Raw genomic sequence first — 18,924 nt, forward strand, 5'->3', positions numbered from 1 at the left:
CCTTCAAAAGAATTCAACATGGGAAGTGGTTGACCTACCTGTAGGAAAGACACCAGTTGGATGCAGGTGGGTATTTACCATTCAATATAAAGCCGATGGCACCATTGAAAGGTTCAAAGCAAGGCTTGTCGCCAAAGGATATACTCAAACTTACGGGATCGATTATATGGAAACATTCGCACCAGTGGCCAAAATCAACACCGTTCGGATTCTTCTATCTCTGGCTGTGAATCTTGATTGGCCCTTATATCAGTTTGATGTAAAAAATGCATTTTTGCACGGAGATCTCCAAGAAGAAGTATATATGGAATTACCTCCTGGATACATTATGCAAAACAAAGGATGCAAACAAGTATGTAAACTGAAGAAATCTCTATATGGTTTGAAGCAGTCCCCGAGGGCGTGGTTTGGAAGGTTCACGAAGTTTATGAAATCTATCGGATACAAGCAAAGCAACTCAGATCATACTCTCTTCCTGAAATATAACAAAGAGGCCATCACAACTCTTATTGTATATGTTGATGATATGATAGTAACTGGGAATGATCCAGAAGAAAAGAAATCATTGCAAAGTCGTCTGGCTAGAGAATTTGAAATGAAGGATCTTGGCTACTTAAAATATTTTCTTGGCATTGAAGTGTCCAGATCCAAGGAAGGAATTTTTCTATCTCAACGAAAATATGTTTTGGATTTATTGAAGGAAACTGGAATGACAGCATGTAGTCCAGTCAGTACTCCTATGGAAGAAAATCTAAAACTGGGAATACATCCAGATCAAGTTCCTGCTAACAAGGAGTGTTATCAGAGACTAGTTGGGAGGTTAATGTATTTTGCACATACTCGACCAGACTTAGCTTATGTACTAAGTGTGGTTAGTCAATTTATGCACTCTCCAAGTGAAGAACATATGAATGTCGTTAACCGTATCCTGCGCTACTTGAAATCATCTCCAGGGAAAGGAATTTTATTTAAAAAGGGAGGTGACTTGAAAATTGAAGGTTATACCGATGCCGATTGGGCTGGGTTAATAGAAGATCGACGGTCTACATCTGGATACTTTACATTTGTAAGTGAAAATTTGGTCACTTGGAGAAGTAAGAAACAAGAGGTGGTGGCTAGATCTTCAGCTGAAGCCGAATATAGGGGAATGGCCAAGGCAATATGTGAATTATTATGGATCAAAAATCTGATACAAGAACTACATATTGAGCAGACAAGTCCTATGAAATTATATTGTGACAATAAGGCCGCATGTGATATTGCCCACAACCCAGTCCAGCATGATAGAACTAAACATGTTGAAGTTGATAGACACTTTATTAAAGAAAAGTTAGAAGCAAGAATCATTGAAGTCCCTCATGTTTGATCTGAGGATCAGCTTGCCGATGTGCTAACCAAGGCAGTGTCTTACCGAGCTTTTAACAAATGTCTTGACAAGTTGGGCATAAGTGATATCTATGCACCAACTTGAGGGGGAGTGTTAAGATTTACTTTAAGATTTATTTCTTTAAAGAGAAATCATGTAAATATTATGTAAATCCGGTGATTATGTAATCTCGTTAATCACTCATAAGTCTTCCATGTATATTCTGTAAAACGGCTATTTAAGCCGACGATGTGAATGAGAAATCACAATTGAATGTGAATTATTATTTTTAAGTTTTACGACAACGGAATGTCTTTGTTCCCTCTTCATACCCCTTTCTCGATTATTGTTGACTCCCGCAGTAACTCTTTCCTCTGCTTGTGGGAGACCCATAGTCCTCTCTTCATCATCCCCTGCATGCTCATCTTTTTCGAACTGAAACTCTTCTTCCCGCTGCCGTTTCCCTTCTTGATCCGCATCTTCTTGTTCTTGGTCGAAGGTTCAGTACCCCTATCTACTGCTCCTCCTCCGTCAACTTTAATTTCCTCGCCAGAGATGGGCTCTTGAACTCTCTTTTCTTCATCGCCACTCTCTGATCGGTCGCCCTCATTATCGTCTTCCTCCTTCACCTGGAGTGCTTCTTCTTCTTCTTCTCCACCGTAGATAACACCCCAACTGTGAGGCGCGTAAGGTCGGTAGATATGGGAAAGCAGATACACCTTGGAACCTTCTCTCTCGACGGTCACGTACTGTCCGTTACCGCAATCAAAGAAATCAGAAACGGCTTTAGAAATGCCCTCAAAGTCCGCATCCATGGTGTCCGGCACCTCCAAGCAGCAAGATTGGAGCTGTGTGTCCAGAGAAGAAGATCAAAGGAACCCCGGAAACTCTGAACTGAAATCTTCGTGGATGAATGAAACAGTGAGTTCATCTGGGGTCTTCTTAAATAGAGAAATCGGAGTGAAGGAAATTTCCCAGGAGGATTCAGATTCATTAGAGTCCTTCAACCACTGAAATTTCTAAATCAGCGTCGGGTAAAGCTTCCCAGGAGGATGAAACTTAGCTTGACTATTATACCATTCAGCTAAACTAAACATGGAAACTTACGAGGTCTATTTTGTCAATAAACGATTCCAAATCAACGTCTAAGTAGAAACTCCTGGTTTTCGCTCCATTCTTGCTCCTCGCTGGTGTGCTTATAAATTTGGTCTTCTTCTTCCTTGTCGTCGTCGGGGAAGTGAGTAGTTCAGTTTGTCTCTTTTCGAAGGTGATGATGTTAGCAGTTCTGTTAACCTCTTCTCGTTTGGGTTATTTCTAGTACTAATGGTTCAATCAACTTCTTTTTTTTTCATTCACTCCATCGGGTTCTGTGAACTGGGAAGCTTTGGAGTACGATGTTTGGTGCTTGGATTGCTATATGAGATTTTTTTTTTTCTTGTCTCAGTGTTTTAGGAGTTCGTCTTTTTGTCCTTGAATTCGTATTTGTATATTGTTTGTGCCAGTGATTAAAAGTTTATGACAATGGAACTGTTTCTTGAGGACTTCTGTTTCTCAATCTTTACCATTAAGTTATCTCTTTTTTCTTTCTTAGAGATTCCACGAGGTTATTATAATGGAGGTGAACTTGCCTGAAGGCATCTCACTAGAAATTCTTTTTGTCTGCCCAAGAAATCACTACTCAAGTGTGAAGTTGTGTCAAAAGAGTGGCAGAAACTGATCAAGAAAGTTGGTTCTTTCCATGCCAAACTTATTGATTACGGTTTCGTCTATCTCAAATACCGCATACGACTCCCTCCTCTTTCCTACACATGACAAAGTTTGGAACATGGGTTCATGTGATGGCGTCATCTTCTACTGCAAGCAAGCCTGCACGAATAGAAAGTTTAGTTATCATCTCTACAACCCCGTTACCAAGCATCTCACCCATCTTCCTCCTCTCCCTCCTTTCAGAATGGCACATCACCCATTTCCTACTGCTATGGGTTTGGCACTTGGTTCCGATAGCAATCACTACAAATTGATCGTCACATACTTGCATGTTGACAAAGGAGTGAACAGAACACGCTTTGCAGGTCTCAAAGTTGTCATCTTCGATTCTGAAACTTGAGAATGGAAGATAAAGTCAGCCAAGTTTTTTTATGATTCTTTTGAACACCTTTGGGACCTTTGTCGTTCTGGTTTTCTTTTACGTGCCTCTTCCATGTTTTACAATCGGAATTTATACTCGCTTCGGCCATCATATTTGGTGATGTTCTATGTGAAGACGGGGACTTTCCAATTTCTCATCTTGCCTTGGACTTGCTCCATTTGTTGTGGAGTCATATGGGAATCAGAGGGGCGCATTAACTACTACTAGATTTATGACACCCATGGCCTTTGCATTTGGGTTCTTGAGGAGGGAATTGGAATTACTGGGACAAAAGAACGTATGTGGCAGGAAATCCACAGGGCAACATTGAATTTGAAACTTGCTGAAATAATTAAACCATGCCCAATTATCACTCGAGTGAGTGTTATCAATGAGCATCTTCAGATCCTCTGTCTCAAGACAAGCAAAGGTCCTATTTATTACGACATCTCACGAAAAACGATGATCGTCGCCCCCATTCCTAATTCGCACAATTCCTTCATATGTGTACTGCCGTTCATGTACAAGAACTTTAACTTACTAGACATTGAGGCTGATAAACCAGAATCTACAACTAAGAGAATGCCAAGAAAATAGACGTAAAGAGGTGTTCGATGTGCCTATGAGAATGACAAGAAGCAGATTCAATAGAAGAAGAAACTGAAGCATAAACTTGATTATTCTTGCATCTTCTAAGTTGTTATTTTTGTTTTTTTTTTTCGACTTTTAGAACGAGGAAAAGTGCTCTAAATGCTATTATTCTTTACAAGATTCCTCTACTTAAAGTGTATGTATCAGAATTGTCTAAATTTTCAGCAAATTTAAACTACTTATCATGTTAGATTAATTTCGTATCTTCCTTATAGATTGCAAGCAATGTTATCTTCCTTCTTCCCTAAATCTACTTACTTTTAGAGGTTCATAGAATACGTGTTTTCTTGGTTAACTACTACTGTATAACCTTTACTTACAAAACTTACTGAAAATAACTTTTTCACCTTTTTTTTTCTTTTCTATGGGTTCCGAACAAGCTCTTATTAAAAAAAAAGAGAATTTTCTCATTGCAATAAAAGTAAAAATTCTCATAAGATCCTAAAACCGATGGCAAACAACTGCCGTGCAAGAAAAGTCTCCATCTATGATCCACTTACCCATGTCATTTATCTTCTTTTGGATGGTAACAACACTGGCTTCCAAAGGCCAAAATATCATCTGCTTGTTACTGTCTAAAGAAGTGAGATTAAAATAGCTACCCTTCACTTTGATAACAAAGGTCATGTCGTTGACACTCTTTTTCATCACGCCCTTTTCGACCAAGCTATTTGCAGCCAAAACCCTAAAATTATTTTCAAGTCCAAATTGCAAATTTCTATCCGTAAAAGATTTTGCCATCAGAGCCATCTTCCCAAAAAAACTTTCAACCCGGAACATCTAGCTATTTGTAAACTCTTGATATACAACACTTCTGCATTTTGTCCTACAAATGAATCAGGAGTCCTCTGGGGAAATACTTCACCAACAAGAACCATATTGCCATCAATTAGCCATAAATTATATCCAAGTTCTAAACTCTTTCCAATACAATATGCCTTCACTAGAATCTCTTGGATTGCTCCCATATTTGTTGCTTCAAAGCCCTTAAACTTGAGCTTGTTAAGATCATCAAACAGTAATTCCGTTTCAACCACAGAATGTCCCCATCTTGCAAGGTCATGTAGGAACTTGGAGCGAGCGCCCATTAGAATATAATTTCGAACATTAAGCCTCTCAAAATGGCAAAGAAGATTCCTTGCAATTGGCTTAGGGGTTCTATACAAAATGATAAACAGGATCATTCTTTGTTCTAACAGCGAATTCAAAATAGTTACAAATTCCATGAAGCTCCGTATGACCCTGTTCTAAATTACTTCACTGAAGCAGAAGTCATACCATTTCAAACCTTTTAGTGGGTGCATCTCCCAAAGGTTGAAATCCATAACAGTTCCATCTAGTAGCTCCGAATCAGGACCAACTGTGTGCCCATAATTAACCCCAGAATCCCCGTGGGAGACGCTCAAACTAGTTTCTCCATAGGTCATCACCATGACTTAGGACTCAAAAAGTAATATTCAAGCAGAATATCCTAATAATCATAAACAATGTTTTTTACCTCTATCCATAACATAAGCCATTAGAAACATCATGCATCAGGTTTTACCCTTCCAATTATGGAAATGCAGAATGATCCCCCACAAGAAGTACGATGGCCAACAGTTACAGCAGTCATCAAAGTTCTTCTAGAGAAATTATTCCAATTCCCTATCGTTTTTCACGAATCTGTTTGTTGGTCATTACATGATTACATAACATTAGTAACCAACTACCATCACGGTGCGCAGATTGGGAATCACAAATTACAAGCATTTACAACAATAACGTGCAAGCTAAGTATTTAGTATTATCATCATGAATAACTCGAGCCTTGTGCAATAGTGACATGGATGACAGCATGAGTCTTCCAATATTTGACTTCATGCTTTGCTTGTTCATTTACTAGGATTCTCCCTTCTACTTTTCCCTCACCTCTCATTTGATGGTCAATACAACTTTGTCTTGATTTTGACATTTAAAATGTTTTAAGCAAAACCGTATAAAATGGCCATTGTAACACCATCTAGGAGTTTTTTTCCTTCATTTCCAGGTGGTCATGTATTCTAACATATCAAGGCAAAAGAAAGCTTGTTCTTCTACCTTTGAAAAAAAAAATAGAGAACTATGCACAGGGAAACTATAGATGGCTTGGCTGAAAACATATCTTTACCTAAGTTGATATAGTTGCAAACATGGAAATGCCATTGTTGATATAACATAAGAACCAACTTACCCACATAAAATAATGTGGAATTATAAATCAAGCTTTCATTGGCTCCAAATCATCTGAAGAATCTGATCATGAAGCCGCAAAGATGCAGAGATAACAAAAAACTCCACAACCTTAAAGCTCAATGCCAGTTAAGAGCACTGACTCTCAATTTAACATTCTTAGTAGGATACAGATTCTGTGATGCTACAAAGTTCTAAAACTCCTTTGTGCTGTTAAACTTGTGAGCTAAAGCAAATTTCATGTCCACAACATTACTTGTAATAGTTATTGTGGTACTTCAAGAGTAGTTGTTCGGACCAAGAAGGTTAGGCAGGCAAACACAAGTTCTGTTGTTTCCCAAAGGCTGACTTCAGAAAACAAGTAGTTGCATCTTCATTCCATGACAAAATATGTAGAGGGCATGGGTATTCTTTAAATTCACCCAAGGTTATGAGTAGGTTGCATCTTCTTTAAATTTTTTAACAGTAAACTGCATAACAGAAACAGGTGATGGAGGTTCCAATTCATGCCCAAATTGGAGATTAGAGTGAAAGGTCCTAATACCTTATGTTTTGGTAAATCGCCAACCATTGTTGACACTTGACAGACACCTTCATCTAGCAACTACAATTGGGAGGACAAGAAAACATGCAGTTTGATACTCTTCACGAAGCATTAGAGCATATCTTGGTAAAGAAGTTCTGGAATTTTAACAACGTAATAAATTAATGTTAAGAAAATTCAATTGTCAAGTAAAAATGCTCGAGTTATAATGGAAGAAGGACCTTGCTTAGTGATCATAACGAAAAAAAAAAATTCAGAACAATTTGTCCTAAGAAGAACAAAAAGAAAAGAAAAAATAACAGAATTATAAATAATAGATAACAATATTCAGTTATTAAAAGGTATTGCTGAAATTACAAGAAGAGCTCGTCTTCAAAAATATCAGAATTCAGCAATCTATTTTATCAGCACTGGCCCTGATTGATTAGATTTTAAATCAATTACATATTTACTCTAAATCAATTCGATCTTTGTTTCCATGCCGGCGACCTCTGTCAATCATGTTCACATAGTTACCATAGTCACCAGGAAGGCACCGATTCAGCTAATGGTATCGTAATCGCTTGATTATATTTACAAGAGCGAAGAGGCTATGAGTAATTTCGAGCTAGCCGATTAATGTTTAACAGGAGGTTCTCAAACTACAAATGCAAAACAAATGCCCAATTCTAATGTTCTACCCACTCTACCGTTCTCTATCAGAGCCAGAGGTAGCTCTCTTAAAATCGTCCCCTCCATTTCCTCTTATTAGCAGGAATGCAAGGAGAACTTTGACAAAAGGTTGATGATTATAGCAGTTCAAACTAACGAATACCAGCTTCCACTCAGTGCTTCAAAAGGTCAAGCTATATTATCTCAAGCATAGCCACCACAATCCATCGCATTCTTATTTTGAAAGGCCAAAACTGCACCAAACCACAGTCTTATACATATGCCCACCCCTTAAAACTCAAGAGACACGTCCCCCATTCAGTAGAGTTAAGTCAATGGGGAGGGATAACGAATTCAAGCTATAGTAAATCAATTGTATTTTAGAGAATGTGGATAGAAAATTCAAGGAAACGAACAAGTGGGAAAGCAGAAAAATCGAGAGAGAGCGAGAGAGGTAGAAAAAACAGAGGAGTCCTTACGAGTCCAAAATAGCCGGAAGAGACGACGGCGTGATCGTTGGTGGAGACGAGGAGGTCGAGAGGATGGAGCAGATCCAGAATCTGATTTTCGGCCTCCTCATCTGATAAACCATGGGGTGGCATGGAGGCGAGGTAAGCTCGAACTTGATCTGAAAATTCGAACTCGACTTCGAGATCGAGGCTGAACCCAAAAAAGACGGAGTTTGAGGCCGAGTCGACCTGGATTGATCTAAAACCTATATTTAAGATTAAAAATATATATATATTAACATAAAGAGTATGAGAGCATACTACCAAAAGGGCCAAACGATGGATATCTTTAAAGTTGAAGGTAAATAAGAGTAATTATTAATAAATTAAATAGAAAATTGATGAAAATAATTAAAATAAAAGATATTTTCATAAAAAAATTATACTAACTAATCTACTTAGGAGTTTAATAAGTCGAACTTTGAAAATCTTGAGTTTAACTAATTATATTTAATAAATCTTATTTCAAGTTTGAACTCAAGTCGATCTTAAGTAAAAATTGAACTGAATCGAGTTCGAACTATTTTGTGGGCCAATTTAGCTTAATGTACCACCCATAAATGTTATTTTCATTACCTCATAAGCTATATGAAAAATGTACCTCATTTAATTTTTATTAAATACAACATGATAAGGTGGTAAGACATTTGTAATAATTTGTATGAACAATGAAGGAGTAAGTGCATCAAGTTTTTTAAGAACCAAAATGACTAATTCTAGTTCAATCAGGCTCAAATACAAGTAGGAGTATCATTTCAAAAGTTTAGATATTCGAATTGAATCCTATTATAAATAATAACACCCTCTTCTTGAATTCAAATGTCCATTAATACAAAAAATCCATAAATAAAAAATTAAGTTTATATATATATATATATGTGTGTGTTTAGATTAATAAAATAATTTTAATTTTTAAATTTATATTAAAATGTAATGATGAAATAATGTATAAAAAATAAATTATTTTAAGTACCTGTCCTCGGACCTCTTAAATTTATATTATAGAATATTAAAGGAAAAACTTGGAATCTATTCAGATTAAATAATGGAAAAAAGAAATTTGATGTATCTAGAAAACTTACTGCAGAACCTTCCGGACTTTCTAGAACAGAAGACCACCGCGAAGGTTCCATCATCCAAACGAAACTTCTGGACTGACGTCGCATCCCCTTCAAATACAACAGAAAATCTCCTCCTCTGCGCCCAGCAACTACAAACAACAATCCCAATTCACCAATCAAGAACTTTCTTTCTAGCGTCCTCATCGAAATCCGTCCATGGAAACTCCCTTCTTCGAGTTCCCCGCCTTCAGAAATCCCTACTACGATGCCCCTCGTCCGCGTTACAACCGTTCCCCGGCCCCTCACTCAGGCGGCCTCTTTTCCCCCAATACCCAACCAAAGGTCGTTTCCATTCCCGTTCGCTTCGTCGGCACGGACAAGTCGAGGTCGCTCGCCGCTGTGAAGATTCAGAAAGTGTTCAGGGGGTTTCTGGTGAGAAGAGCTGTGAAGAAAGTGTTAAAAATAGCAGCCGAGGTCGCGGAGGTTGAGCGGCGGGTGGCAGAAAAGGAGACGGCGGAGATGGTGCGGAGAGAGGAGAAGGAGCGGCTGCGTTTGAACGAGATGTTGATGGGTTTGCTGTTTCGGTTGGATTCTATACGTGGGTTTGATTCAGGGGTGAGGGATTGCCGGAAGAGGGTGATTAGGAGGGTGATTGCTTTGCAGGAGAGAGTGGACGCAATTGCCGCTGGTGACATGGTTGAAGATGGAGAGAGAACGGATTGCGAGAAGTGTTCCGGGAGAAGGGAAGAAGATACTGATTCTATGATCGATCAAGCTGCAATAGATGAAAATCAAGGCGCGATGGTGGAAGGCGATGCTGTGTATCAATCGCAAATCTTCTGAAATTTCTGTTGCAGACCGAGAATCCACTCCCTCAAATTTTACCCCAGTAACCGCAACTCTGGCCACCGAGAAACCCCTCGAATCCCAGACTGAAATCGTATCAGCCCCGGCGTTCCATGAAGCTTATCCTAATCCTGTCCAAAGTACAGTGGTGCGTTATTGTGACGAATCCACTGTGGAGCCAATGGACGAAACCCTGGGATCAGTTACAGAAAACTACCAAAGCTCCATCGAAGAAGACAGAGATTGAACTTGAAAGAGGCGGCGAGAATGACCAGAGCCCCATCAAGGATGACAAAGAGGGGGAAGACCAACGAGGGGCCGTTGTCCCATGTGTAGCGTCAGAGTCGAACCCTCCGGTGAGGAGTGTAAACATGAATTGTGAAGACTACAAAGGCGTGATGGAGAAAATGGTCGAAGAGAACTTGAAGCTGCAAAGACTAGTAGCGGATCTCTGCGAGAAGAATGTACTGGAGACCCGCTTGATGAACTCTCTGTCGCAGAGAGTGGAGCAGCTGGAGAGAGTACTGGCCAAGAAGAAGAAGAAGAGGAGGCAAGCCACTGGGTCTGTAGATGATCTCAGAAAGTGTGGGAAGAAACTGTGAAATTGTTCAATTTTATCTTTGTTAAAAATAAAATTTTGACATTGTCATCAATTTCATTGTTAATTTTTTAACGTAAATGTCTTAAGAAATTTCCACCATACATATACGTTGCCAAGCTGAAAACATCCAAATGACATTAATATAGAAGTGTCCCTCACGCATGCAAAGAGCAAGCAATCAGGTATACCAATTCTCAATTGGTATTGCCGTATGAGTATTCCTAGAATATCAAGCTTGGCCACATTTACGCAGACACGCAATGCCCTCTTCAAGGTAATCTTGCTTGCTTATCCAGAACTCTGGAGCATCCTGTGCATGAGACACTCTTGATTGTAGCTTCTCCACAGAGAATGATACAAAGGGTAGATGGAAAGAGAGAGGGAGAGAGCTTCACCTTCATTATACCAGCAAGAACTGCGCCACCAAGATACACCATATGCTTCCTTCTGGGGGGATCCTCTATCCGCAAGCGTAGTTTCTTTATCCAGAATTGCAAGTGCAAAAAATTATATAAGCATTTCGCCTTACCAGAATGAAACAAACATGGACTAATAGAATTTGAAGCATAGATGGTTAAAACTGAGAAGAAAGAAAAAATAGGTGAACAATCAGAAAAGTGTTCACCTTTAGGCCGTCCTTGTTTCCCTTCAAAACAACTTCTAGGTACCGATCAAGAATTTCTTTCTCCAAACTGTTATGGCAAGAAAGCAGTTAAGTAGAAGAAACCACTGAGTTGCTGAAATGAAATGTTTGTCCATGTGTAACAAGCCACTTTTATGCTAAAGACTCACAAAAGGGAGATAACCCAACCTAACCTGTTTATTAATTCAAGAACAATATGCTAGGACCACATCAACATTCACTAGGAAAATGTCACTCAAGACAATCAACTTACTCAAAAACTACACCACTCAACAAGTAGAGCCCTCTTATAAATAACTAACAGTGCCTACAAAATGTAGATGACCACATTCAGGAAGAAATAATAGAATGACAGAAGAAAGGCATCTGGTAAAAGCATATGACTACACAACACCGAATAACCACAATGTGAAATTTGAGTTTGGATTTGAACTGAGGATGAAGAGAGACCAAGGCTTAACAACTTAGGAGTATGGAATAGAAATACGTGTAAACACGTCAATAAACTCTAGATGCAGGTGAAAGGCCCAAGGGAACTCGGAAGATACAGGGAAAAATCATGGGAACTCATCAAAATATGTTATTTTCCTATGTCAATCATAAACTTCTAAAGCACCACCAGCACTTTAAGGGACAAAAAGAAAAAAGTAAATGCATTCATGCTAGATGTAGCAAGCTTGTTCACAAGGTAGAGTATCAAAACATGTCTACATGGAAAAACTACAACAGCGAAATCTAAAGTTACAAATTGGCATTCCATGTGCATGTTTCAAATTAATAATCTCTCCTTCACCTTACAAAGTTAAATAATACACATCAAAGAACAGAATGGACATAATAGGAAATGGTATATTAGAAATTAAAGACTCCAAAAGACACCATGGCAAAGACAACTCTTGTTTTTTTTTTTGGATGAATAAAGACAACTCTTGTTGAGATATGGTTCCTGTAGCAAGTGTTGTTTACCTATACTTGTTGCAGCAAACCTTAACAACAGGATCAAATAGAATTCCCTATCCAGAAATAAATTCCAAAATGGATAGTACGTGTTACCTAGTGATATTACTCCCAATACTTGTCAGGTGACCTTTTGTTGCCAATGCATGACATCAAGCACAACCCAAAAAACCATACTACTTCCAACCATGATTTAGAATCTAGCCGCCTCATTGAACGGGTTAGTTTGACATTTCATAAAGAAGGGGGGTTCTAGAAGTTTTGAGAACATGCACTAACTAGGATTAGCCTCAAAACGAAGATCGATAAAAAACCAACACACTTTTTTTTTTTTTTTTGCAAATGGTGATTTCATAATAAAAAGGGGAGAGGAAAGCCCTCAGCCCCAAAGGACAGAGAGACTCCAACAAGTAAACAGGATCTTGATACACCTGATCTCGCTAATATCAGCAGCAGAATTAGCTGAACATTAAGACATGGTGCCATGAAATATGAAGAGCATCACACAAAACCATGACGAATAACCTACAGTGAATAATCTAAAGTGTAAGACAATGGCATACATAATAGAATTGGAAGCAATGAATATTGAATATAGAGACAGTTGAACTACTTATAGATAATTTCAGGAAGAAAGTAAATATGTCCACTATTTGTTATAGTTGAAAAGAATCCTACCGACTAGGCAGTCCTGGATACATGGTACTCCCTCCACTTAGGACAATATGCTGGTAGAGCTGCAAAAATATAAAATAATATTGGTGAGAGAAGATCAATGAATGCATACATCATCAACTCAAAATTACTACAGATGAAATGCCTTAACATGAAAAGATATGTACAGACAGCATTAACAAACAACTATTTTAGTATGTAACAATGAAGCCAGTTAAAAGGATGTTGATCTAAGTGATTCTCATACCATCATCCGATTGTCAATATCCATTTCCTGAATGCAACGGAATACCATATCTGCCATGCCATCACCTTCAACATCTATGAGTTCCTGCACTAAGACAGAATCTGTCAGCATTTTCACATTCATCCACCTGAGAAATAAACTCAAAATTTTAAAAACAAGGGGAAAACTCACGGGTGTGAAAAGAGCCTCAGGGGCCTGGAAGCGTTCAGTTCCAACTTTGATGACCCTTCCATCTGGAAGCTGACAGGATAAATTCAGAAGAAACTGAGGAAGCAAAAACAGTCGGTGCATTCACATGAAATATATTATAACTGTTCAAATAAAGATCTCAGCTACAACCCAAATATTAGTGATTGGCCTACTCGCAAATACCACATGGATAAGGTGTTTGAAAGAGCAAAGGAGAAAAGAAAAGGAAAAGAAATATTTGGTTGATTTATTTTCCAGCAAATATTTCACTTAGTTCTGAGCCATATTCCGACAAAGATCAATTCATCAATTATAGGATACAGGGTGCTCTATAAAAGAAGTATGCACTTTTTCTTTTATTGAGCAGAATAATTGCTCCATCAGATCTTGTTTGCGATTGAGATCAGACCAAGGGGTTCAGACTTAGTACATACTTAAAAGCTTCACAGCAGCAGGACTAAGCAGTTTCTCTTCTTGTCAAACCATAAATGACGCAAATTTGTGCAAACTAAAGTTAACCATGCAATGGAGTGGCTATGATGGGTTCCCTCGAGGTTGTTTCTTTCCTAGTGGCATAAATTGCTTTGGGTAAGTGAACAAAAGGATTCTCCTTGGCCACATGGCACACATATTGATTGGAGATATGAGCATAATGATCAGTCATTGGACATTAAAGTATTTCAAGTTCAGAACAAAAGGGAAATCACAATAACTGAATATGACCCAGAAATAAGCAATTACTAGCTCCAACACAAACCGCTCCCATTTGGTAAAAGTATGTTGGACAATCATTAGCTCAAGTTCCTAAGGTTATGAGATGGACTTCCACAGGGTATCACCATAGATGAGTAACAAACAATTATGTGGGGTCTGAAAGGCTGAGCTGGCTTGGCAGCTCATTGGAAATGTCTTCAAGAGATTTTTCTTGCCCAAAATAAGTAGTTACTATAAGAACCAACGAAACAACTTACTGTGTAATTCTTAACAAGAATAGTGGTCTCCAGTCCCAATTGGTACTCACGCTTGTAATCATAGCTGCAATTAGGTGCCCACAATCAGATAACAAAACTCAACCATATGCATTCTCTGCAGACAAGTGTTTTTGCAATTAGTACACAGGAAGACACAGCAAATCACCTGATATAGCAGAGCTTCTCTTTTATTTCCCTCACTGTCTCAAAATCTGAAGTCCTATTCATTGCATACCTATCAATGATAAGAGCACAACATGTTCTCCTCAGGTCAAGAACAAGATACTAATGGCCCTCCCCCATAAAAGGAAAATGAAAAAGCTTTCAACCACTGAAACACTACTAACATCCTTGAGCATGGAATTACAGATTCTCACCCTCTTCGTAGTAGTAGATCAACAAGATAAGATGTTATGTGCCTGCCAGCTACATTCATTCGTTTTGTGAGATGTGGGAATGAATAGCCATCTACAACTGGGACCTGATGGAAGCTAATTAAAATCTAAAAATACATTCACATAACCAAAGCGAGAAGAAAACAGCAATCTAACAATACCACATGAGTAACACCATCGCCCGAGTCAATAACAAGACCAGTCAACAAGCCTGCCAAGAATTCAACAAGGTAATAATTGGTTATTAATATAATTATAATAACTGTAAAAAAGGCTGACATGTTGAGAAGATGTATGCATCTTAGGCTCATCCATCTGCAAAGATGCAAATGGATAGAAGACATCAAACTGGTGTAATGATGACTCCTCGTGATTAAAACAAGACCAGAAACTAGCGTCATTTGGACCACAGGTTGACTGGTAGTCTAGCATCTTTTTAGATCGATTGTTTGGATGAGTAATACATTCCATATTCAAGCACCATAATTAATTCGGATTATTCTATGGTACTCATTATGCAGGTAAAGGCATCTCCATTTGCATGCACATATGTCAAATATAAATACGTGTAAGGTACAAATCACATATTATAAATATTGGCAATTAATTTGATGTCTGTCTGAGATGTAAAGGAAATGATAATTCAGGTATTGTTTTTGATAAAATGATAATTCAGGTCTTAACCTTCCATTATCTTTGTAAGCACCTTGAGCATACAATGTCAGGACAGCTTGGATTTGAATGAAAACCCCAGTGAAGTTATACGTCTCAAACATGGTTTCTATCTGCAAAGCTTCAAATTTGATGGCATCAGAAACAGATGAGAAAGTGACACAATAAAATCCAGCTTGACTAGTTTATCCTGAATATTTCACCCACCATTTTCTCACGGTTTTTTGAAGGGTTGAGGGGTGGGTCTGTGAGTAAGATCTTGCATTCTGTTGGATCTATCTGTCGCATTACCAGGTGGCAACAGAATCTTTAGACATGAACCCATGAGTTTTGATTAAAAAAAAATGCATGCATTGCCAAACAAACAGATTTCAAATTCAATTGTAGTGCAATAGACTGCCAAATAAAACAAGGATCAAATACTAAACTACGATGAAAGGATTACAGGAGTACTTTTAATTCGTTATAAAATGCGTGGTCCCACACATGGCCCATATCTTCCCAGTTCTGCACGATTCCATTATTAACAGGATAAGATATATCCAGTTGATTCCGAAGACCTGCACATGCTTCTCCAACCACAGTATCCTAAATGATACAAAAAAGCAGAAACACACGTGTAAGCAAGAACCTCACTGGTATTTAAGCAAAACGATAACTTCACAATACATTGAATAAACAAAAAATAAATAGATAATAGAGTGATAACTGACCTTCAATTCCTGTTCTGTGAGAGATTCTTCATATCGAAGCATGGGCCTGCCCACCACACATGGGAACACAGAAGTTGGGAAATTTTCTCCAGCAAAACCACATTTGACATACTGGAATACAGAGTTAGCAGAAGCTTTTATATACCATTAACAATAACATTTAAATACATAGTATGGGAAGACACTTATACCAATCAACAATTTATGGTACAACATGTACAGCTCTAGATGTGGGGGCAAACTAGAATAATCACAACTACCCGAAACACAGATGTTTTTATTTGCTAGATGTAAAAAGCAACAATAATTCTCATCCCCCCTCCTCTCCTCCTCCTCCTCTCCCTCCCCCTAGTTGCGGGAGATTTGAAGTTTCGCTTGTTCAACAATTGGGTTAAGCTTCCTTGTATACACTGAAACTTATTTATGAGATTCAGGATCATTCCCACAATGTTGTTGTCAGTTGGTCTCATCTTAATAAATCTACAAATTGTATGCCTGATCAATTAGCTGAGAATGGGGCTGGTTTCATCTCTGGTTATCATAACTAGCCCCACTTATACTTGTTGTTTGTTATGGCCTATTGGCCCTACTTAATGGTAGCACACTTTTTAAAATGCAATGTTAGGTTGTTAAGCAGAGATGTAAGCAACCCAAATTTTTAAGACAGTAAACATCAAAATACACAGATGTCTGAGGGGTGGGGGTGGGGGCTGTTGCACATTGTATACCCTTTCTCGGATCTCTTCAAAGAACAGGTGCAGCAAACAATTTTTTCTTTTTTCCTTCTTAAAAAAATAACATACCATTTTCTCCTTTAAATGGTTACAAACAGAAAATATATAACTCATTTGCTGCACAAGAGTGGTCGTAACATACAAATTTTTGGATTATGTAATAAAGTAATCCCAAAAAAGGACAAAGATACAACAGAATAAATTCCAACATATTCTACAATTAACATGCAAAAACTTCTTTTCAGTTTATAATTAGTGCAATAGGGGTCTAACAAAGCGATTATTTCATAGGGGTACAGAAAATATTCAATTCTAACGGACCATTTCGAATGCCAACACACAAAATCAGGTCAATCCTGATTGTACTACGAATTTTTTACATTCCACCACTTAAGTACGTTCCTAGAAGCTCCAGATATAAACCAAATGTTAGCTCACATAATCCACAGTCAAATGGATCCTTCCCATTCCAAGAGCACTGTCATCTAAATGCAAGAATTGCCCAAATATATGAGTTCTGGGAGAATTGAAATTCTGAAAGTTTAACTTAGTCCAGAGAGATCATAACTCCTTTAGACGTGGTATCGACTAAAATATCGCAAAATTTTAAAGAAGGATTCCAAACTGTTGACACGATGCAAAAGTTTAGACCAAAAAAATACTTTCAGACAATTTGCCATTCCGTATAACCTTGAATTACTCCAAATGAAGTGCAGGGACAGATCCTTTTCTTCTCAAAGAGAAGAATTTAAAGTAAAGGATAAATGAAATATGAAAGCACTAGAAAGAGCACTTACCCCAGTGCCATTGTCGCAAACAACAACATTTCGGTTGTCCATCCTCAGCTTATTATCCCGCACCCGCTCGAGAGGCACACGTATGCCTCACTTTATAAACTCAAAAACAGAAGCTAAACTTAGCTGTTGATAGTTCCCAAAGGGCACTTCAAGGCCTGGTGTCCATCAAATCGAGACAGAGAAAATGAAAGCCGTCGCACAAAAAAGAGAGACCAACAGCCGTCAAAAATGTTTTCTGCAAAAAAAATCAAGAAAAAAGAATAAAAAAAAAAGCGTAATTGACTCAGTTACCGTGCATAGAATTTGGAATTTTTAGAAATAGCCAAAAAAGGAAATAGAAAATTTTAATCAGCAAATTCATTTTACCGTGAGGGAAGATCGTGCAGGGCGAGGGGAGGTGGGGATAAGCGATAGGTGGAGCAGCCGACAATTGAGAGATCGCCGAAATGGAGGCTATGGTAAGAGACTGAGAATGACAGAGAAGCGATCGCCCAAAAGGGAAGTTTGTCCGGAAATGGAGCCGCCTACAGGTGCCTGGATCGATGAGCCTGTGAGAGTGAGAAAGTGGCGATCGCCGAGAAGTTGAGTCTGAGAGAGGGGCAATCACTGGTTAGGAGGTCCAGCTTCGCGGAGATTTGGGGGAAAAGGTGGTGCTGTCAAGGTTAGCTGATAATCCGATTTTTCATCGACCAGTTACTAATGTTGTCTTTGGAACAAAGAAAGTGGAGAGAAGAGGAGAAAAGAGAAAGAGAAAAAAAAAATGAGAAAATGAGAAAATGAGAAAATGATAAAGAAAATGGGATAGATGTGGAAAATGAAAAAAGATAAATGTTTTATAATTGTCATAATAACCTATTTATCCCCCTAAATGCATTAGTATGGTCACTTGGAGTGACAATGAAGATTAAGATGATGGGTGTCATGATGCAGGGTAGGTGGATATGTGGGGCTATATAGGAGTAATATGGGTTATCTTCAATCTTCTAGGATTAAAATAGACCTAAATGCATTAGTAATGAATGCTCCCAGGGCTTTGGACTGAACACAACAATGGACCAAAACTTGTAATATCCATCAATGTTTATAACCCATGTTCTGGATCTTGTAACGTTGATCATCAATAAAAACTTGTAATCTCAATAGTTGGTCAGAACTTACAATCTCATTTGTCAATTAGATCTTGTAACCTCAACTATTAGATCTTGATAATGATCCCATGCTTCTGACTTGATTGTGACCATTGATTGTTGCCTCATCATGTTACGTGGATAAATGTAAATTTTATTTATTATAAAAATAAAAATAACTTTTTTTTTTTAAGAGATGTAGCCAAAAAAGTGTCTCGTTCTCGAACCCCTCTAAT

General features: G+C 38.2%; 2 protein-coding genes across 3 annotated transcripts; one reads left to right on the forward strand and one right to left on the reverse strand.

Annotated features, from left to right (window-relative positions):
- Positions 1 to 9,337: 9,337 nt before the first annotated feature.
- LOC137949442 (BAG family molecular chaperone regulator 5, mitochondrial-like) lies at positions 9,338 to 9,964 on the forward strand. Its single transcript, XM_068795497.1, has one exon. The coding sequence runs from the start codon at positions 9,338 to 9,340 to the stop codon at positions 9,962 to 9,964; it is 627 nt and encodes a 208-aa protein (XP_068651598.1).
- Positions 9,965 to 10,559: 595 nt separating this feature from the next.
- On the reverse strand, positions 10,560 to 18,298 carry LOC137952951 (actin-related protein 2). 2 transcript variants are annotated; one of them, XM_068800095.1, is made up of 16 exons: positions 17,928 to 18,298; positions 17,562 to 17,796; positions 16,031 to 16,076; positions 15,771 to 15,905; positions 15,525 to 15,596; positions 15,352 to 15,430; positions 14,807 to 14,856; positions 14,628 to 14,731; positions 14,417 to 14,485; positions 14,251 to 14,314; positions 13,262 to 13,330; positions 13,091 to 13,174; positions 12,847 to 12,905; positions 11,194 to 11,260; positions 10,964 to 11,047; positions 10,560 to 10,878 (listed from the first exon to the last, which is right to left on the reverse strand). In XM_068800095.1, exons 2-16 carry the CDS (start codon positions 17,588 to 17,590, stop codon positions 10,798 to 10,800), a joined length of 1,092 nt encoding a protein of 363 aa, XP_068656196.1. In that variant the 5' UTR covers positions 17,591 to 17,796; positions 17,928 to 18,298; the 3' UTR covers positions 10,560 to 10,797. The 2 variants fall into 2 exon arrangements, with proteins under 2 accessions (XP_068656196.1, XP_068656189.1); XM_068800088.1 differs by having other exon boundaries at positions 16,031 to 16,141.
- Between the last annotated feature and the right edge of the window lie 626 nt (positions 18,299 to 18,924).

Source organism: Aristolochia californica, unplaced genomic scaffold (genome assembly GCF_029961685.1).
Source record: "Aristolochia californica isolate CCGP_79_NKW_82.1479 unplaced genomic scaffold, dmAriCali1.0.hap1 SCAF_1, whole genome shotgun sequence".
Taxonomy (NCBI): Eukaryota; Viridiplantae; Streptophyta; class Magnoliopsida; order Piperales; family Aristolochiaceae; genus Aristolochia; species Aristolochia californica.